The sequence below is a fragment of the Microtus oregoni genome, unplaced genomic scaffold (assembly GCF_018167655.1).
Source record: "Microtus oregoni isolate MIOR12 unplaced genomic scaffold, Mior012 000007F_ref0000211, whole genome shotgun sequence".
Taxonomy (NCBI): Eukaryota; Metazoa; Chordata; class Mammalia; order Rodentia; family Cricetidae; genus Microtus; species Microtus oregoni.
In genome coordinates, this window is record NW_024543066.1 from 11,497,950 (window position 1) to 11,519,276 (window position 21,327).

General features: G+C 50.9%; 1 protein-coding gene across 1 annotated transcript in view; it reads left to right on the forward strand.

Moving 5' to 3' along the window:
• Positions 1-21,327, forward strand: part of Adamts14 (ADAM metallopeptidase with thrombospondin type 1 motif 14) — a 66,716-nt gene that overhangs the window by 43,119 nt on the left and 2,270 nt on the right. Inside the window, exons 10-21 of the mRNA XM_041656010.1 lie at positions 689-802; positions 2,374-2,522; positions 5,426-5,601; positions 9,160-9,293; positions 9,621-9,744; positions 10,662-10,742; positions 13,487-13,650; positions 15,480-15,648; positions 16,051-16,183; positions 17,848-18,055; positions 19,195-19,324; positions 20,022-20,132. Of these exons, the coding sequence (XP_041511944.1) occupies positions 689-802; positions 2,374-2,522; positions 5,426-5,601; positions 9,160-9,293; positions 9,621-9,744; positions 10,662-10,742; positions 13,487-13,650; positions 15,480-15,648; positions 16,051-16,183; positions 17,848-18,055; positions 19,195-19,324; positions 20,022-20,132 (1,693 nt within the window). The remainder of the gene's footprint in view (positions 1-688; positions 803-2,373; positions 2,523-5,425; positions 5,602-9,159; positions 9,294-9,620; positions 9,745-10,661; positions 10,743-13,486; positions 13,651-15,479; positions 15,649-16,050; positions 16,184-17,847; positions 18,056-19,194; positions 19,325-20,021; positions 20,133-21,327) is intronic.

The window sequence follows — 21,327 nt, forward strand, 5'->3', positions numbered from 1 at the left end:
GCCTCCCTCCCCTCCCCTCTTGGAAGAGACAGCTGGGGCCCAGGACACTGGGCACAAGTTCCTGGAGGCCTTCCTTGATAGGATGGGATAGGATGCTCTGTTTGGTAGCATGGAACCCTTGTGTGGTTATTTTCCCCCCTCTAGGCCACACTGGGACGTGTGGCTTGACACACACAATACTGCATTGGGGCTGAAAAACAAGGTGTGGACTTCAGTACCCAAGTGCTGTATTTGTAGGAGTCCTGTTTGCCTTAGGGGAGATGCTAAGAAAATAGTAAGGAAATTGGGGGTGCCTTTCCAGTCTAGATCACAAGGCGACTGACCTCTGACCTCACTGGTTGTCCATATTAGAAGGAGAGGGGGGAGTCTGAACTTCACATGGTTCCCCTTCCCCTCAAGATCCCCCACATGCCCACGGATGAATGGCATCCTGGGCCCAGACCTCTGTGGAGCCCCCAGACAGCTTCTGTAAAGAACAGTGAGAGGACAGGGTATGTGCACTGGGAAGGGCTCCTTCTCGGGCTGTAGAAGGGCACAGAGAAGGTCCAGGAGCCATTGGCATTTAGGGTTGAGCGGAGTTGACGGTACATGAGGTTCTGGTTACCTCGTAGTGTCTTGGATCCCAGCATCCACATGCCTTCCTTCCTTTCTTCTCTGTCACTATCTACCTCATCCCCCTGCCTCACAGTTCAGGACCTTCGAGCCCTGCAAGCAGTTGTGGTGCAGCCATCCTGACAACCCATACTTCTGCAAGACCAAGAAGGGGCCCCCGCTCGATGGGACGGAGTGCGCACCGGGCAAGGTACCTGTGTGGGGCTGTGGAGGACGTGGCCCTCCTAAGGTATAGACCATCCATACCTTACATGGGTATAGGTGCCAGGACCTTGCTTCCATAGATGGCACACATGCCTAGAGTACTTTTATGACCCCCTTCCTTTCACATTGCTCTTTCTCCTTTGGCCTCTATGGTCAGCCTGCTTTAGCATGGTCATTTGGCCTCTATGGCCAGCCTGATTTATCACAGTCCTTTGAGCTACAGCAGGCTCAATTCCTCACATTGCATAGATAAGATGACTGAACCCCAAAAGGGTTAAGGTCAGGCCACAGGGCAAGTGACTAACAAAGAGGGATAAAGGGGGGACTCCACCTATCCCACCTACTCCCCTGCTCCTTGGTGCTTCTCCCCGACCCCACATCTCTTCTCTCCTCTTCCGCAGCTCACCCTTCATGTTTATCTGGGTGTGTGTTTGCTTCCCTGGGCTTGCATGGTGCAGGGAAATCCCTGTCCGGTCCGAGAGCCCTAAGTAGCCCTCTTTAAAGTCGCATACCCTCCCAGTAATAGTCCTGCATGCAGTTAGCCAGTGGGTCTCCATCTTGGCTACACATCATTTGAGGAACTTTATAAATCCCACTACTGGAGTAGGAGGTGGGCACTGAGGGGTACAGAGGAGTTTTGGGTGTGGTGGTGAAAATGTTCTGAAGTTCGACTGTGGTGCGGGCAGGATATGCACTTTGGATTGTGGAGATGTTGAGTTGTACACTCAGAATGAGTGGCCACTGTAATCTGTAAAGAACCCTTCACTGTGAGCATCTCAGGAACCTAAAATATTGGCTCAACTGTTTGGGTGAAGCACAGGTGTCTGGGGAAGCGCAGTCCCCACTAGGGAACTCCAAGATGAACAGTTCATCTCTTAAGAAACATCCAGAAAATGCTGTATTTTTCCCAATCCCCTGTGATAAAATGGAAGAGTTTATTCATCTTAGGCCTTGTCTGAGTACCCAGCCCTGAACCTTCAGTTCTTTGGGCATTTTAACCAATGAGTAAACTGAGCTCCAATAAAGTGAAGAGGCCACACGCACAGCTGAGCTAGGATTCAAACCCAGGCTGTTCAGATTCTATCCCTTGGCTACAGGCCACAGAGTTGGTTCATACACGTTTATGGTCTCTAGGGGGACATTTCAGGGAACAGGTCAGCTTCAGACAGGGTGAGATGATTGTCTTTCCTTCCCCCCTCAGCCCTGTCCACACCAGACAGGGTGATGTAGGAAATAGTAGCCCATTCATTATCATTGGATAATGAATGTTTACTGTTTCTGGAGGGCTGTATGTGCTGTTACCAGCACTGCACTGGAGAAAGATGGCTACACCCAGGACAGCAAGCCTTTTGTTTGAGGTGGCTCAGCTACCTGTATTCCAGTAGGACTGGGATCCTGTCCAGTTCATTCCCCAGGCTAATCTCTTAATGGCTCTCTCTTTCTGGCCTTGCCGTGGTATCTATCAGCTATGCTGTGTGCCCCAAGGGACACCACACCCTTGTTGTAGGCTCCACTGCAGTGGCCCAAAGTGACCATAGGCCCTCTGTTCTACCCCAGTGGTGCTTCAAGGGTCACTGCATCTGGAAATCACCAGAGCAAACTTATGGCCAGGATGGAGGCTGGAGTTCCTGGACCAAGTTTGGTTCATGTTCTCGGTCGTGCGGAGGTGGAGTGCGATCCCGAAGCCGGAGCTGCGACAACCCTCCGTGAGTGCAGTGGACTGAGGTGGGCAGGGGAGGAGAGACACTCAGAGGGGAAGGTAGTGGATGGGGTACAGGGGAGCAACCCCTACAGTCAAGTGATTCCTGGATAAGAACCCAGAATGTTGGAGCAAGGCAGGTCTCTCCTATCTGCATTGCTAGTGAGCCATGGGGCTGACTTCCAGAAATGCTCCTGAAGTCGCGTTGCAAATTGTCATATCCAGAGGAGTCCCCAGAGAGAGTGGGTGGGCCCAGGACTCTGCCAGGTACTCAAGGCCTCCCACCACCTAATCTTTCCAAACTCAGAGTAAACACAAGTTTCAATGCATTAAACACCATCAGGTTTGCTTTCTGTCACATATACAAACTTACTTTTCCTTTATTTTTTGGAGTCAGGGTTTCTTTGGTAACAACTGAACAACTGTAGCTGTCCTGGAACTAGCTCTTGTAAACCAGGCTGGCCTCGAACTCACAGGGATCTGCCTGCCCCTGCCTCCCGGTGCTGGGATGAAGGGCCTGCACCATCACCACCCAGCTTTCTTTTTTTTTTTTCTAACTTCTTCTGTCTAACACCAGTTCCTCCATTCCCCACCACTTGTCTGACCCTTTTTGTCATCTCGGTAGGACCCCCTCCCCTATGTCACAGCTGTGGAATGTCCAAGCCCTGGTTCCCTACAGTCCTCATCTCCCAGAATAAAATTGCTCGCTTTGGACACTGTCATGAGGAATGGGCAAACTGGATGAAGTTGCCACGAGTCCACTAGTCTGGGGACTACCACAGGGCCTGGCTGAGGCCCTCCTTGTTCCAAGTAACATAATAAACATTCATAATAACAGGTCATAGGGCCACAGTGGATCCAGAGCCCTTAGACATAGTAGTCATTTGGGGCTTGGTGACTAAAGTCCTTGTCATGCAAGCTAGACTGGAGTTCGGTTCCCTTGAACCTACATAAAAGTTGGCCAAGTGTGAGGATGACTGCTCATAATCCTAACACTGAGGAGATGAGGATGCAGGGTTCCCAGGGCAAGCTGGCTGGGAGGACTAGCCAGAACCAGCAAGATCAGTGAATAAAGTGGGAAGTGAAGAGGACACCCAGTGTCAACTTTGGGCCACTGTGCAAATGCACACACGTATACATCCATACACTTATAACCATGCATACACAGATGCACACCACACACTCACGCACATGCAGTAAGAGAAAAAAGAGACAGTGGTTACTGGTGGCGCACTGTTTACCTGCGAGGATTGGCAGCTCACTGCCTCCAGATCAACCAGCGTCTTTGCTAACCACGCTGCACAAATGACCATCGGCATGGACTTCCTTGTAATTTTTCTCTCTGGGAGTCGCCGCAGCCAAGGAGGCAGGAAGGCATAATGGTGCCTACTCTGATAAACCACCTTGCATGTGCCAGCAACTCATGACAGCTACCGTTTAGTAAGCTTCCTGTAGTAATAGCTTTTTGTTATATGCGCCTTAAATGGAATAATATGTGTGCTCAGCACCAGAGTGTGGGTTAAATGCTCCAGAGGCAACAGCTGGTGTTGTTTGGAAGCGTTCTCAACACTGTGCAGGATGCTATGTGCTCAAGTGGTAAGCCTGGAGTTCTCCTAGTGTCTCCGAGCAGGGAACTGTTCATCCTATAAATGGATACTTTATACTGATGGGTTTTTCTTTCTTTGTTTTGTTTTGTTTGAGATAGGACCTCACTTTGGTAACTTTGGCTGGCCTAGAACTCACTATGTAGACCAGGCTGGCCTCCACCTCCCAAGTGCTGGGGATTAAAGGTGTGTGCTACCACACCTGGCTTAATAGTCTTTTTAAAAAAGATTTACTTTTATTTTATGTGTTTTGCCTGCATGTATGTATGGGCACTGTGTGTTTGCAGTGCCCGAAGAGGCCAGAAGAGGGCATCAGATCTCTGAGAACTGGAGTTACAGACAGTTGTGAATTGCCATGTGGGTGCTGGGAACTGAACTTGCAAGAGGAGCCAGTATTCTTAACCACCGAGTGTCTTGCCAGCTCCAGTATTGATAGTCTTTTCTAATCCTCTTGACCTAATGGGGAAGAGTGTCTGATTGCTACTCTGTTGTGTCACAGCAGGAGGTGAGTTAGGCTAGCCCCACATTACAAGGGAGAAATAAAGGCATAGCTTGGCCAAGTGACTGACCCAAGGCCACAGGGTCGGGTCTAGGATGTCAGCTCTTTTGGTTCAAAACCCAAGTCTCTTGGGCTGTTCCTTACTTTATTATGCTATGAGACAAAGTGGATGTGGAGAACTCCTCGTCCTTGACAGTCTACACACAGTCTGCAGTAAGGACTGGAGGGGTTTGAAGAATAAGCAGGACTAATGGCTGACTGGTAGGGCCGGCTAGCCAGTCCCTGTATCTGTCTGTCATTCTGCCCTGCCCCGCCCCCCTTCCCCCCTCCCCCCCCCCCCCCCCCCCGCCAGAGAGATAGGAGCTACCTCTATTCTTGCAGGTGAAATAGTCCAGGAGAAAGAGGGTCTGGAGAGGCTAGGGCTGTAGCTCCCTTGGTGGAGTGCTTGCCTAGCGTGCAGCCCTGGGTTCAATCCCTGCCATCATATAAATTGGATATGATGGCAAATACCTCCCAATACTCTGCAGGTGGAGGCTAGAAGATCCAAAGGTCCAAGCCAGCTTCAGCTATGTAGTCCAAGGCCAGCCTGAGTTATATGAGACCCTGTCTCAGAAAGAAAAGAAAGGAGAAAGTCGGCTCAGAAGGCCCTGAGTTCAGCAGACCCAACACTGGTCACTACAGAGTGGATAAGTCAGTGGAGGTCTCCCACGGCTACCATAGGACTGAATGTCGCAGTGTCATGTAGGAAGCTCCCCTCTTCCCAGCCTTCCCAGACAGCCAGGTCACCTGGTCTCTCCGCCACTGCAGTCCAGCCTATGGAGGCCGCCCATGCTCAGGATCCATGTTTGAGTACCAGATCTGCAACAGTGACGACTGTCCTGGGCCCTACGAGGACTTCCGGGCCCAGCAGTGTGCCAAGCGCAACTCCTACTACATCCACCAGAATGCCAAGCACAGCTGGCTGCCCTACGAGCCTGAAGATGGTGAGTGGCCCCGCTCTGCCCAGCTCTAAGCATGTGCCTGCTCCTGTTCGCCCACCTGACGAGGCACAGGGACCTGGGGGTGCCACAGGGAGCTGGTGGGCAGACGCACCCAAGTCCTTTGGGTTTGCCTGAGTGTCTTGTGTGTCCTGTACTTCTAGAGCCACTATCATCATTGAGGCCAACCATCCCTGGTGTGTATGCTTTCAAGGCAAGCAGCTTGGGGAAGGGGCCCCCTCTCCAGGAATGCTGATAGCTGGTCACAGAGCTGGATGGCTTTCAGATATTTTTCATTACCTGTATAAAAAGGCATCTGCCCTAGGAAAGAGATGACAGAGAACATTGAAGAAAAAGTTACCCAGATGTGGTGGTGCACACCTTTAATCTTAGCGCTCAGGAGGCAGAGGCAGGTGGGTCTCTGTGAGTTGAATGCCAGCCTGGTCTATACAGTGAATTCTAAACCAGCCAAAGATACATAGTGAGACACTATCTCAAAAAATTAGGGGGGGGGGAGAGAAGGAGAAGGAAAGGAGGGAGGGGGGAGGGAAGGAGGGAGAGAAAAGCAAAGACTTAGTTTACTTCCTGGAGTTTGTCTCCAAGTCCTGGGAAACCTACTGTGTGGCCCCTGGGCTCTCGTCACGCCCCAAGGACGTAGTACTGTGTCCAGAAGAACTTCCATCACTGCAGGCTAGGCTTCGAGGTGTCCTGGGCAAAGCATTCATTTAGCCATTACTGAAGGTCATTTGAAAAGCAGGAGGGTGGGAACCTGAGGGATCCTCATGTTCCCCCACCCCAGGCTGCCCTAGAATAGATGGAGACCTTAGGATTCAGAGGGCATGATGCTAGGATCACACTGAAACCAACCCCCAGTCTTTGCATGCATGCCCGGTGAGAGCTCCGGCTGCAGCCTTAGACCAGGAATGGCCAGGTTGCCTGGCTCTTCAGGCCGGAGGCTGGAAGGGCTTTGCAGGTGCCGTGATTCCCACCTCTTGGATCCCAGGCAGCTTCTGTGAGAACAGTGGCTTCCCAAGCCCCAGTTGGCATCACCATCCTGAACTCCTGGATTCGGGCTTATGGGAGATTCCTCAGGTTGCAAGGGACTTGAGAGTCCCAGACTTCTCAGCATTGCCCTTGCAGGAGTGGGCAGGGACTTCCTTCTGCTTGGATGCCTCCCACTCTGGGGAGCTCACCACTCCTTTGCCTCTAGCAGATGCCCAGACACCTGCTTGCTGGGCCCACTGCAAGGACCCTGCTTCTCACCTGGAGGTAAAGCTCTCAGACTCAGACCTCATTGGGAATCTGACTCCCAAGCAGGTTCTCTAAGTGGTCTTAGCTGTCGTGACTCCATACTGGAGTCCTGTGTGAGGGAGACAAGGAGTGACAGTGTCTTGGGAGCTTGGAGAGAGGAGCAGACGCTGGCTGGACTCTTTGGGAGGGTTTCGGGATGGGCTGCAGGTCACTGGGAAGGGAGCTAAGCAGAGAGGCCTGGGCAGGAAGGGCAAGAAGGTCGAGGAACAGCTGGACCTCAGGCCTTCCCAGAACTTAGACCAATTCCAGGAAGTGAGCTAAGCCCCCAACCTCACTTTTTCTAAGAAACACAGCTAGTGTTTATGTGTTCTCTGCAACTTCCTTTTTAGGACATTGTCAGCTGGGAGAAAGAAGGGAACATTTTTTACTTTGGGACATACAGTTCTCCTACTGGTGTGCCTGGCCAGGCTGCAGAGCCAAAGCAAGATCCAAGTGACTTTGCAGTTAGAGACTTGGCTGAGCCATTCCATGTGTGGCCTTAAGCAAAATGATTTAGCCTCTGGTCCCATGTTTCCTCTGTGCCGTAGAACCTGGCCTGGGGTGAGGCTCAGTGGTAGAACACTTGCCTAGCATGCATGAGACCCTCGGTTTGATTCCCAGTACTCCTTGGGGTTGGGGAAGGGAGATGAGAACATAGCTTAGTTGGTAAAGTGTTTGTTCTGCAAATGTGTGAAGTTGAATGACTCCACGTTAAAAAGGTAAGTCTGGGGCTGGAGAGATGGCTCAGAGTTTAAGAATACTGACTGCTCTTCCAGAGAACCCAGGTTTGATTCCCTACACCACTGGTGGCTAACATCAATCTGTAACTCCAATTCTAGGGCGATCTGATGCCCTCTTCTGGCCTCCATGGGCACTGCACACACATGGCACACATACATATGTGCAGACAAAATACCCATACACATACAAATTTAAAAATAACTCTTCAAATCTTTTTTAAAAGATAAATCTAGGCACGATGGCATATATTTGTAATTTCAACACTAGGGAGATAGAAAAACTGAGTCCCTGGGGTTTACTAGCCAGCCAACTTAGACTGATTGGCACATTCCAGATCCCATGAGAGACCCTGTCTCAAAAAACAAGGCAGGGTGCTCGCTTCGACAGCATATATACTAAAATTAGAACAATACAGAGAGGATTAGCAGGGCTCCTAAAATAAAAGATAACAACAACAAGAAGGCCCACACAAAGGCTGGGCACCGTGGCACATATGTATAACCCCAGTACTGGTGCGGATGGGCAGGGAGACTGATCCCAGCCAAATCAGTGGACTTCGGGTTCAATGAGAGACTCTGTCTCAAAATACTAGATGGTGAGCGACTGAGGGAGATATCTGATGTCCATCTCTGGCTTCCATATGCTTATACATTCATCCACGTGCATGCAACACATACACACACATACATACACACCTACAAACCCAAAGTGGTTGGCTCCTAGTGGGGTGAGGTGGTTGTGGCAGCTGTAAATTGCCCATGCTCCTCTAAGTAACCCTCACCGATGTTTGTGTAAATGACCCTAATTAAACTCACTGGGTCACTAAAAAAATAAGTGTATGTCCTATCCCACTAGAACCTTCCTCACTCGGATGTTGAAATGGGATGAATCAAGTCATTGTGACAGGCATTTACTATTGTTTCTCAAAGTATGAAAGGGCTTTGGGAGGATCTGGTAGCCAGTGAGCATCTGCTAGGTTAATATATATGATATATATATATATATATATATATATATATATATATATATATGATTTATTTTTAATTGTGTGTGCATACACTTGTGAGAGCGAATGTGTATACAGGTGCCCACAGACACCAGATGATCCCCTGGAACTGGAGTTGCAGTTGGTTGTTAGCAGCCCATCCTAGGTGCTGAGAATTGAACGCAGGTCTGCTGGAAGAGCAGCAAGTATTCTTAACCGCTGAGCTGTTTCTCTAGCTGTAGGTGTTGGCTTACAATTGGTGGTTTATCAATAGATTTTTCTCAGCAAACTGATAGTACATTTTACTGACTGGCAATCATGAAAATAAGGGAACTGAGGCTCAAAAAGGCTCAAGACATTCGTCTCCGGTTATGAGACCAATCCATAAATGCCACAGCAAGGCTCTTCAACCCGTCCCCCAGACAGAGCTCCCATCCCTGCCCAGAGCTGGCCCCTGACTTCTTGGCTAGATCACAAGCTGGTAACATCCTGAACCCTCCTACTTTCTGTCGACCCAGTGGGGCTTAGCAGTGTCTCTCTCCTCACAGACGCCCAGAAGTGTGAGCTCATTTGCCAGTCTGCAGACACGGGAGATGTGGTATTTATGAACCAAGTAGTCCACGATGGAACGCGCTGCAGCTATCGGGACCCCTATAGTGTCTGTGCACGCGGCGAGTGCGTGGTGGGTACCCCTGCAAGCTGTCTATGCTCTGCCACCTTTTGGTTCCCAGGATGATGGGTTTGCTCACCTGCCACACTTAAGGACAGCTAGGACAGCTGCAGAGGGGGTCCCTTTCTGCCCTACACAGTTAGGGAAGAAAGGCAATTTGAGACTCATTAATCACCACACTGGGTAATTCTTTACCTGGGTCACAGGGAGAATTTTGGGGAGTTCCCATGTTCTAGGGTTCCCCCTTTGGCCAGGGCCAGGAGTCTCAGGAGGGAGCCAGGGGACCTAAGAGGTGGAGGCAGGGGAGCCTCCTTCCACTGACCTCACCTCCACCCCCAGCCCTTTGGTTGTGACAAAGAAATGGGATCCATGAAGGCGGATGACAAGTGCGGTGTCTGTGGTGGGGACAACTCTCACTGCAGGACTGTGAAGGGGACACTGGGGAAGGCCTCCAAGCAGGCAGGTAAGCCCAGCTGGGTGTGTGGGGGGGCTGTGTGTGCTTCTCCTTGACCAGTGCTGGGGAGGGGAGGGTTCTGGAACCTGTCTGCAGACCGTCTCAGAACTACCCGTGGTTGGTCCCTTCTCTTCTGGCATGCTAGCATAGGCAGAGCCCAGGAGCTCACAAAGTTCTTTTGGGAAAGGGGTAGATATCATGGGAGGACATGTGCCCAGCCATCTCTTTGCCCCTGGGCCTTTGATAGGACCAAGGGGGGGGGGTCAGACTATATTAATGGCTCGGCCATGACTGAATCGCTCATTTCCTGTTCTCATTTTAAAAACAAAGTCTGGGACATTTTCTGCTTTGAGTTTCTGGTACCTTGAGTTCTTTCATTTCCACCTCCATCCTTACCAAACTCGCTGTGGAAGAGGACCAGTCCTCCTTTAGACTTCTGTGTGGAGTGAGTCTGGTCCCCTTGGGGGAGTGTGCAGCTTTGCCTCACCCTGTGAAGCAGGGGAAGGTTGGTGACCATGAAAGACTTGTTCCCAAGCTTTGAATCAGCCCTGTAGGACCTTCACGGCTGATTTTGTCTAAATCCCCACAGTAGCTTAGGAAGGAAAGAGGGAAAGCAGAGGTCAGAAAAGAAAGCAGAAAAGGAAGCCAAGAATGGGAAATAAACACAACTTACACACGCGGACATCAGTGCACGTGGAAGGACCCTTAGAGGACACTTGGAGCCACCGCATCTCATGTGCCCCCCTGACCTCCTTGTGAAGGTCCCAACCCCAGTTTCCACCCAAGGGTGTTTTTGTGTTCTGAAGGGTTCTATGACTGAGAAGTTCTAGTGTTCCTAGTGGCGTGGGGTGAGGTGGGTGGGGTGCTGAGCAGGGAGCCACCCTCTCAGGACTCTCTTTCCTTTCCTGGATGCCCCTGGGTGGCAGCGGCTCTCAAGCAGGTGCAGATCCCAGCAGGTGCCAGGCACATTCAGATTGAGTTGCTGGAGAAGATGCCCCACCGCATTGGTGAGTGCTGTGGGGGGGGGGGGAGAGGGGGAGGGGGGATAGGGCGGGTCCCAGAGAGCAGGTGGGGCCTCCCACACTTAGATAAAGGCAGGCAACTCTTCCTAATTCCTAAATTTATGCTGAATGGATGAACTGTCCCAGACTCAAATTCCCGAAGGCCTAAAGGGGAGTTTAGCAAATACAACCAACCCTCAGGACCAGTCTTTTCCCACTAGGAGCAACAACTGTTCAAATTTCTTATGTGAGCAGATGACTTAAAAAAAAAAAAGTCATGTTTGTATAAGGGCTCAGGCAGCTCTTGCTTTCTGGTAAACTACCCAGAATATAAGGGTTAAAAGCAGTTCTTACGGGATCTCAGTTCTGTGGTCATGAGTGGCTTGGCTGGGTGGTTCTTCTACTGTTGCCTGAACCCAAACAGGCAAACACTGGCAACTGGTGGGCCAGTTGGGGGCTACTTGGTCTAGGAAGTGTGGAGATAGTATTGGCAGTTGGCTGAGCTATGACCAACCCCAACAAGCAAATCTGGGACTGTTTACTGGATGTCTGCTCCATGAACATCTGCAGTAGCAGGGTCTCAAAAATGAGGAAATAGATAAATAAGGTAGTGACTAAGGAAGACTGTGACAAAGATCCCTGGCTTCCACATTATAACCACACACATACATGCATATATACACGTATACAAACATGTACATACATGAAAAAACATGTACATGTACGTACGTACACACACACACACACACACACATACACACACACAAATTAGAATCTCCAAACAGACTGAACTTAAAAAGTCAAGGCCAGACTTAGTGGTGGTAGTGATGCACACCTTTTATCCCAATATTCAGAAAACAGAAACAAAAGGATCTCTGCAAGTTCAAGGCTAGCCTGGTTCACATAGCAAATTCAGGCTAGCCATGGGTACATAGTGAGATTCTATTTCAAAATAAAGTAAAATAGACATTCAAGTTAAGAGCCATCCAGATGGGTCCACAGATAAAGGCTCTTGTCACATAAACTGAGTGACCACAATTTGATCCCTGAAAATCACACAAAGATAGAAGAAAATTGAGCCCACAAAGTTGTCCTTTGACCCCCCCCCCCACTCTTAGGCCACGGCATATGCTCCTCTCACCAATAAAAATAAATAAACATTTTTTTTCAATTTTAAAAGCTCATGTTAAGACATTAATGCAATATGAAAGATGTTTTTATTGTTTGGTTTGGTTTTGTCTTTACTGAAACCCAATTGGCAGTCAAAAAAATAAGCATATCCAAAAGAGATTCCTCTCTGAAGACATCACACAGATCCATGGCGGTTGGGCCGGGGGGCGGGCTGTGCAATGAATGAGCATGTGCGCTAGGGTTCTTTTGCGGTGGTGAAAGTATTCTGGGATTGCACAGTGATGATGATTAGATGTGCCAAACAATCACTGGGTTGCACACTTTAATAGGGCGAATTACACGGTGTGGCTTGCGTCTCAATGACAAACCCAAGAGGGCAGATTGGAACTCAGCCTGTCCACTGTGGACAGTGGCTGCTTCTGCTTCAGGGGATGGCTGTGTTTTCCAATGTCTGTCTGTGCTCAGACCCCCTTGTGGAGGATATGTAGGCTACACTATCACTGTGATATGTCACAGAGGCCTTTCCAGCCTGTTAGGCTACCAAGTCCTGCTACTTTCGATTTATACATCACAAACACTTACGTGAAATGGAATGTTTCTTGGTAAGCTCAGCTATCATAAAAATGTTTCCAGTTATCATTTTAGATTATTATCGGTAACATGAGAAACGTCAAGCTTCCTGGAGCTGTGTCTCTTTCTAGCACAGCTGTGGTGGTTCCCACTCTTCCAGCTTTGAGGGCACCTGAAAGGCCATACCGCATCCACACAGTAGCCACAGAGAAACTGAGGCCTGGGGTCAATTCAGGGCCTTCTCTGGGTTCTTAGTCACCCTTGGAGGATAGATAAGACAGAACTATCCTGGGTCCTGGTCTCCCAGCACCAGCATCATGCCATTGTTAGTTCTGTGAGCACAGGGGCAGCAACTGGTGCACATCAAAGGTAGTCGAGGCTGTTATATACATGAGTTCCTTTCATTGCCTGGGAGGGTGTGTGTGTGTGTTTAAGGTCTATCTGGGCAAGCAACCCTGTGTGCTGGCTACGGCCATTAGTTTCCTATCTATCTATCTATCTATCTATCTATCTATCTATCTATCTATGTTTTTCGAGACAGTGTTTCTCTGTAGCTTTTGGTGCCTATCCTAAAACTAGCTCTTATAGACCAGGCTGGCCTCGAACTCACAGAGATCCGCCTGCCTCTGCCTTCCGAGTGCTGGGATTAAAGGCATGCGCCACCGCCGCCCGACTAGTTTCACTTTATATAGAAGGTAAAACTGAGGCTGCACGGAGACAGCTTGCTCTCCTGTGCTCTGTGCTTTGCTTTAGATCCTACAGGGACATCTCTAAGGGCTGGGCTTTTTGAAAAGGGTTAAACGGAGTCATAACTGTAGGTGGCCATTAGTCAGTGTGGAAGAAGCCAGCTGCTGATGAAGGGTCAGTGATGTACATCTGGACCCAGTGGGAGGACAGGTTTGCGGAGGGCTCCTGGGTGGCCCTGATGGGGGTGCTCAGGGAGCTAAGTAGAGAAGCAACCTAAGGAGGGGCCTCCTGGGAAAGCCGTGACTGTCAGTCAGGGGCCTCTGTAGAGGGCAATAGAAAACCTTGCCCCTCTCCCTGGCCAGCGGTGAAGAACCATGTGACCGGAAGCTTCATCCTCAACCATAAGGGCAAGGAAGTCTCTAGCAGAACCTTCACTGCACTGGGATTGGAGTGGGAGCACACTGCGGAGGAGACCAAGGACAGCCTTAAGACCAGCGGGCCCCTGCCGGAAGCCATTGCCGTCCTGGTGAGCCTTCTTGCCTGCAGTGGCCTTTCCTGTCCTTTGTGTCTGCTTTCCCAGGTGTGTGGGAGGCCAGATGCAGCCGTTACATGCTCCCGATTTCATGGCATGAGAAACGGGGTCTGGTGGAAGGGCAGCCCTGTGAAGTTAGGGCCAGTGCCTGTGTCCTCACAGCTCCCCTCAGCGTCCCTGTGCATTGTTGCCTGGCAACATGTGTGAGGCTTAAGGTGGTTTGGACCATGGCAGTGCCAGCCTCTGAGAAAGGAATAGGGCCATTATCCTAACTGCCGTCCATTGCTGCCTATACCCCCTTTCCTATTCCTAGACCAGGCCTCATGGAGCAGGAATTGGTAATTCAGCAGATTGGCCAACAAGAGCTTTTTCCCCATGCCGTCGGCCTGAGCTGACAACAGAGGCCTTGGATGGGCTTTGTTCCTGGTGTTGCCCTCAGTGGTCACGCTGTGCTCTGGGGGGCAAATTCTGAGGCTGTTGGTGTAAGAATCCATCTAACACATCCTTCCCGTTCACCTCGTATTTGTGGCCACCCGTGTGCCTGGAGCCAGCTGATGTCTGCTCTGGGTACCGAGGCGGGTCGAGGGAGTGTGAATAGTCTCAACAAAGGATGCTGAGACAGCATGATTTTCAGGTGTAAAAGGCTGAAGCCGGACCTCTACTTAGTGCCATATACAAGTAACGCAAAACAGACAAAAGACCTAAATGTACGAATGGTAGCCTGTAACTCTTAGAAGGAAATGAGTAAGTTTTCACGAGCTTCTGTTCTTCAGTAACGAGATAAGCGACAAAAGGAATAGACGTAACACATTAGACGTCACCAACCTGGAGACATTGATGCATTAAAGGACACACTGTCCAGAAGAAGGGGGGGCATCAAGATGGTTCCTGCTTCAGGGCACTTGGTGCCAATGCCAAGCCTCATGACCTGAGCTCAGTTTCCAGAGTTCATATGGCAGAGGGGGAGAACCCACTTCCCCAACTCGTCCTCTGGCCTCCATACTCACAGCATTCACCCCTTCCCCAGTCCTGCCCCCCAAATAATAAATATAATTCAAAAGAAAATGTAAGAAGTAAAAATAACCAGACATGGTAGCACATGCCTATAATCTCAGCACTTGGGAGGTGGGTGGAAGTGAAAAGGGAGAGAGGAAGATGGGGGAGAGGTAACTCAGCTGGTAGAATGCTTGCCTAGAGTGCATGAAGCCCCAGGTTCCATCCTATGCACACGGCCTAGAGGTTCACCCCTGTGATCAGAAGTTCAAAGTCATCCCATTCTACATGAGTTCAAGGCCAATGTGGGCAATGTGAGACCTAAGAAGTGGGGTGGGAGGAAGAGGAAAGAGGGAAGGTTTAAAAGGTTGCTCACTGGCAGCCTGGTTAAGTCAGACAGTTTAGATGCCAAAGACTTAGGATGTAGGTCTATGGAAGAGAAAATGGCTCATGGCCTGGTACTGGCTGCTCTTGGGTTTGGAACATAGCAGGTGCTATGGGCAGTGGGAGTTTGTGACTGTCCCGCCTGCCCCAATCAGGTACTAACAGTCACTGGATTAATGGTGTTAGTTATGTCTCAATTACAAACCCAAAAGCGCTGTGGAATCCCGTGGCTGTGGGCAGTGGCTGCTTCTGTTTCAGGCAGTGGGTGTGTTCTCCCACGTCAATCTGTGATCAGATTCCCTCATGGAGTGTTTGTGGGCTACAGTGCCATCGTGGCGTGTCCCAGGCCCTCTGCCCAGTCCCCAACATATTTTTGACCCCCTTGGACCCCATCGGCCCTGCTTCTGCCTCTGGCCTTGTGCTGCCTCCTTCTTGTCTCCCCTCAGGTGCTCCCCCCAGTGGAAGGTAAACCCCGAGGTAGCCTGGCCTACAAGTACGTCATCCACGAGGACCTGCTGCCCCTCATTGGGAGCAATAATGTGCTCCTGGAAGAGACAGACACCTATGAGTGGGCTCTCAAGAGCTGGTCTCCTTGCAGCAAGGCTTGTGGAGGAGGTATCAGGTGTTGTGGGAGTGGTGGGGGTAGGGGAGAATAGATCAGAGATTCTAGGGAGCTGTCAGGAAGCTGTGCCTCCATTTGATGGGTCAACTTCTCTTGACTCAGTTTCTCACTGATCTCCCATGCCTAGAGGCCATTCTGAGCAGAGCATTGGGTGGAGTTGGGGCTTGCGGGAGCAGGCTGCAGGGCAGGCTGTCTGTTCAGCTCTGTGAAGCCACTGCTCTCTCAGCCAGTGCTGACAGGCCGGGAAGAGCCCCTCTATAAAGTTACTTGCGTAGGACTTAGTACTGGGGCAAGGAGGAAATAGACTTTCTAGAAAGTCCACCTGAGGACAAGAAAGGGCAGGAGGCCTGGAGCAGAAGGCCTCGAGCTGGCCCACAGCAGCCCCATCTTTGCAGGAATCCAGTTCACTAAATACGGCTGTCGGCGCCGCCGGGACCACCACATGGTGCAGCGGCACCTGTGTGACCACAAAAAGAGGCCCAAGCCTATCCGACGGCGTTGTAACCAGCACCCGTGTCCCCAGCCCACGTGAGTGTTCCAGAGGAGCAAAGTCTGGCCTCTGCCTCTCTTCACCCTGGCCCACATGGAAGGTAGCTGCAGTTGCTCTACGCTTAGCACTTCCTCAAACAGAAAGCCTGCAGCCAGGTTCTTAGGGGACACACAACAGCCCACAGCAGGCACTGTGCCACCCTCCATGGCCTGCCATCCCTGTTGGGTTTCTTCATTGACAATCTCCAATGCCAGGAAGAGGATGGCAGTACCTTGCCCCAACTAGCGTTCGTTCGCTATTAGGACCTGGGCTTTCTGTTGGTGAGGCAGGGGACTCTTATCTCTGGGCAAGAATACTGTCTATTGCCTTCTCCCTCTTTGGTCACTGAGAGACCAGCCCCCAGTGTGGCTAATCCCTGGTTAAGATTCCCTAGCCTGAGGAACAGGCATTTGGAGCCCAAGGTCATGATTCAAAAGAGCATGAAGGGAGGTACTTGAGCTAGGCTTAAGACCTCCATGTTGGTGCCCTCTGCCCGCAGCAGTGCTGCCTGGGGACTCCCAGAGAGCTGGGGGTAGCTGCTTGGTAGGAAACTGCAGAGGGTCTTCTTTACATTCTTGCTTCCCTGGGAATAACCCCTGAATGGGTGCCATGGAGCCTGGGGGCTCTTCAGGGCTGGACATGTGATCTGGGGCTGGGATGAGAATTGATAGCCAATATTAGTCTACTGTGATTCCCTGGTACACAACCAGGAAGGGTCATAGTGTCATCCCCTCTGCCCCCCCCCCATTATTTTTTTTCTGTCGTTCATAAGACTTCCTACATCATGATCATGAGGCCTGCATGCAGGACTGACTCTCTAAGATTCTGGGTGGGTTTTTCCCTAACAATCTTAGGGTTTGTTGGGGGATTTTCTTTCTTCTCCCCGCTTCCCCCTTCCCTTTCCTTCCCCTCTTCTTTAATTCTCTCTCTTCCTCTCCCCCATCTCTGGTGTGTGTGTGTGTGTGTGTGTGTGTGTGTGTGAGAGAGAGAGAGAGAGAGAGAGAGAGAGAGAGAGAGAGAGAGAGAACTCTGTAACCCAGGCCAGCTTCCAACTGTCAGCCATCCTCCTGCTTCAGTCTCCCAAGTGCTGAGATTACAGGCATATGCCACCATACCTGGCAAGATTTATTCTTCAAAGTAAAGGATTGGCTTTGAGAACACGCCTCCCACCCCAGTTAGCTAAAAGTCAAGGAGTCTGGGCCCCTTCCCTCTACCTAACTCATCCCTGACTGCAGACTCCCCTCTTCAGAACTATAGGCACTGAAGTCCTGTGGGTACTGAGAGCAATCCTTGCCCCCACCAGAGGGAAAAATCTACAAAAAGTGTGGCTTTGGTGTGTTTGGGGGCATCCTTGAGTCTCAGCATCCAGTATGGTTCTTTCATCTGGTAGCTCTGAACTCTTTATGGAGGACTAAAGCAATCCCGATGAAAAGATGGGGAAACTGAGGCTTGGAGGAGTTAACAGCTGCCCAAGGACAACTGAGGGGCCAGGGTTTAAACAGGTACCTTCCCCTTACCCAAGGAGACAGCAAGAGAGAGTCCCAGAGGCCAACCAACCAGGCAGCAGCATTCTGAAGCACATGTCTGGTCTTGTGGGATGCAGCCCCAAGGGAAGTGTCCTTATGGTTCCACCTCCCTCTGCCTTTGTCCTGTCTGTCTCCAGGTGGGTGACAGAAGAGTGGGGTGCCTGCAGCCGGAGCTGTGGGAAGCTGGGGCTGCAGACCCGGGGGGTGCAATGCCTACTGCCCCTTTCCAACGGCACCCGCAAGGCCATGCCAGCCAAGGCTTGCCTAGGTAACCGGCCAGAGGCCAAGAGGCCGTGCCTCCGTGTGCCCTGCCCAGCCCAGTGGCGGACAGGAGCCTGGTCCCAGGTGAGTGGTCCTGGCAGAGTGGGTGGAAGCATGTGGGACAGAAATGAGTGTGGGTGGGGAGGAGTCTGAGTTCCAGTGTACCCGTGGGCAGGGGTTTCTGGGTCCACAGTTGATCTGACATTTCTCAGAAGGAAGGAGAGCAACCTTCAGGCACGCCATGTGTGATGGTTCTTCATGGAGACTCCTGCCTCCATTTTCACCTCCTCTAAGCTTCATGCCCCTATGTCATAGATGACCAAATTAAGGCACATTCTTATGTTCGAGAAATATTTATTGAGCAACAGCTGTATGGAAGATGTTATTCAAGGAAGGCTGGAAGCCCAGTGTCCCTGGACAGGCTGGTCTCTTACCCTCATGGAGCTTTCAGACCAGTGAGGGAGCAAGACAGACAAACAAACCAGTGGCAGATGTTACACAGCACAGCTGGACTTGCAAGGGTCACAGGGGGTGAGACAGGCACAAGGGAGTAGGAGCCATGTGTTCCCTGGTTCCCTTTGGTTCTGTGACACTTGTGTCTTGATCAACGGTTACATGCCCTAGAACAAGTTCTTCCCTGTCCTGCTAGGAGATTCTATGCAGTGCCTAGAAGTGACCCAGTCACGTTGGGCGATAGGGCTTTCCCAGTGACCCTTCCCTGCCCCTACAGTGCCCCCAAGTCCATTTATCAGTCAGGACTGTGTCAGATGCAAGGAAGGTGTGTGGGTGGCATCGATAGCTGCAAACCAGGCTCCTAGAAGCTCCAGGTTATGTCATGTGGTAAGTCAGAACAGAGGAGCCTGCCAGGATGAAACGTAAGATAGTTGAAAACGGGGCATTGAGAGGAGACTGTGAACACAGGTTGCAGTTGATAGAATGGGGTCCCAGAAGCCCTCTCCTGAGATGCATTCACAGTTCAAATTGTGGAAAGATATAAGGAGTCCCAAGCTTGGGTAGCGTTCATCATACTGGCTCCAGAGAACCCTACAATGGCAGGGTCCTGGCGAGGCTACAGACCTTGCATACCCATCTGGTCAAATGAAGGAACGCATAGCAGCCTTCTTGGTCCTTTCTGTCACTGAGTTTACTGCCCCCTCTTCCCTCTCTCCTATCTACCCTGCACCTGGCATTGTATGGTTCTTGGCCTTCCTGCTCCTGTACAGTGCTCTGCCACCTGCGGAGAAGGCATCCAGCAACGGCAGGTGGTGTGCCGGAACAGCTCCAATGCCCTCGGGCAGTGCGAGGGGGTCAAGCCGGACACTGTGCAGGTCTGCAGCCTGCCTGCCTGTGGAGGTGAGTAGATGGGATGGGGAGGCCCAGACCCATCTTCTGGCCATGACCCTGCAACAGCTCGTATCCTGGCCCTTAAGTCCAAAGACAGGTTGAGCATCCCAATCCAAAGTGCTTTCTGATCCAGGACTTTTGGAGCCCTGGCATGCTGCCAAAGATGGAAGATTGCATTCCTGTCTGCGTAGGATATGTTGTGATCAGACTATAATACCCAGTTAGCCAGCATCCTCAAGGAGGAAAAAAAAGACCTTCCCAGGCTCTTCCACTTTGATACACAAACCACATCCCATTCCCCGAAGCATTTAAAACATTGTACAAAATTACTGCACACTTTATGTGTAAGAACCAGGTGGGGCCGGCAAGATGGCTCAGTGGTTAAAGTTTGGCTCACTTGCTACTAAACCTGATGACCCAAGCAGAGAACTGACTTCTCCAAATTGTCCTCTGACCTCTGCACATGCTATGGGACATACATACCCACCCTTGTACACACAACAACAACATATAAAGAAATGAAGTAAAGAAGAAACAGATGCACCCATGTTTAGATTTGGGTCTCATCTCCAAGAGCTCTCATTAAGTCGGCAAATATTCCATATTGCAGGAGAAATTGTTAAAATTGGAGTGCTTCTGGTCCCAAGCATTCTGGACAAGGGATGCCCACCTGCTGTGTATAGTACATCTCCATTTCTGTTCACAGGAGGGCTCCAGAACTCTACAGTGAAAGCCACGGTCCAGGACCCTGTGACCAAAGTGGGGCACCAGGAACCCCAATCCAGGCCCCTGACTCCCACGAACCTGACTTCAACAAGTAAGCATGGCCTCTGGCCCTCAACTCCCCCAGCCTTTCAGGCACCCCAGGGTTTAGTGACAGTGGAACAGACCTAAAGCTTGTCTGGTGGCCTCAGAGAACACGAAGGGTCTGCTCTGACCCGTGTCCTCTTCCGTGATTCCATTCGCCTTGAGTTGTAAATTTGCTGTTATTCCTATGGTGGCCAAACCTGATCCGGGCTAAAGAGAAATCATATAGACTTCTGCTGCAGAGACATTGCCATGCTTGGTGACAAGGCACTGTCCCACTGTTGTGACGGTGTCCTGTTTTATAAACCTGTAAAGCCTGCCCCAGGGTTCTGAATTATGAATCCTGTCTGTGTCCACACTTCTGGGGTCTGCCTTCCTAAATAGGAACTCTTTCCCGGGCAGCTGAGAGAATGAACCATGGGGTGAGCATCCTCTGCTACTCCAGTGAACTCATCACAGGGGTAGCAGTGAGCTCATCCTGTGGTCCTGCCGGTATGTCGCTGTGAATAAAGACTTGGCTTGCCCCTGCGATGCTACACTCCCTTCCTAGGTTACCAGAGTCCTCTCTCTAGGGCCTCCAATTGGAGTCTGGCAAGATGAGTTGTACAAAGAACAGAACCCAAATCTAGTTAAAGAGTGTGACCTTGTGCAACCCTTTGACCTCCCTGCTCCTCCAACCCCCCAAAAGGCTGGGCAAATCCCTCAAAGCAGAAGCTGGTGGTCGGATTCTGGCTCTGGAGCTCTGGCGCCATCTAGAGGCCACCGGCTTCCACTGTCCCCGCTTCAGAGCGGGCTCCTGATCCTAGCAGTCTTGAGCTCCAATTAGTACAAATCTGAGCTCTTGCCCTCAATCACACTTTCTCTAAAGAGCTGTGCCTGGACCAGTCCCAGCAGCAGTTTAGAACACTTCAGCCTCAATGTTCTTGGTTGAGATTTAGTGGTAAGGGATTAATGTTCCACCTGTACCCCAAGTGGCTGGATGCTGATCTCCTGGTTACAGGTGAGCTCATTGGACCTTAGCCTGGTCATTGGCTGCAGGGAGAGCAGGGGCTCAGGCTTCCTCCTAGAGCAGGGTTCTCACACTTGGCTGGATCTAGAATTTCAGGCCCCGGCCCAGACTCTCCAGATAGAGCTTCTTGATGAAAACTGTATAGCCGAGTATTTAGTTGACCCAGACAGAGCCACAGCCCCGGGGTTTTCCCGTG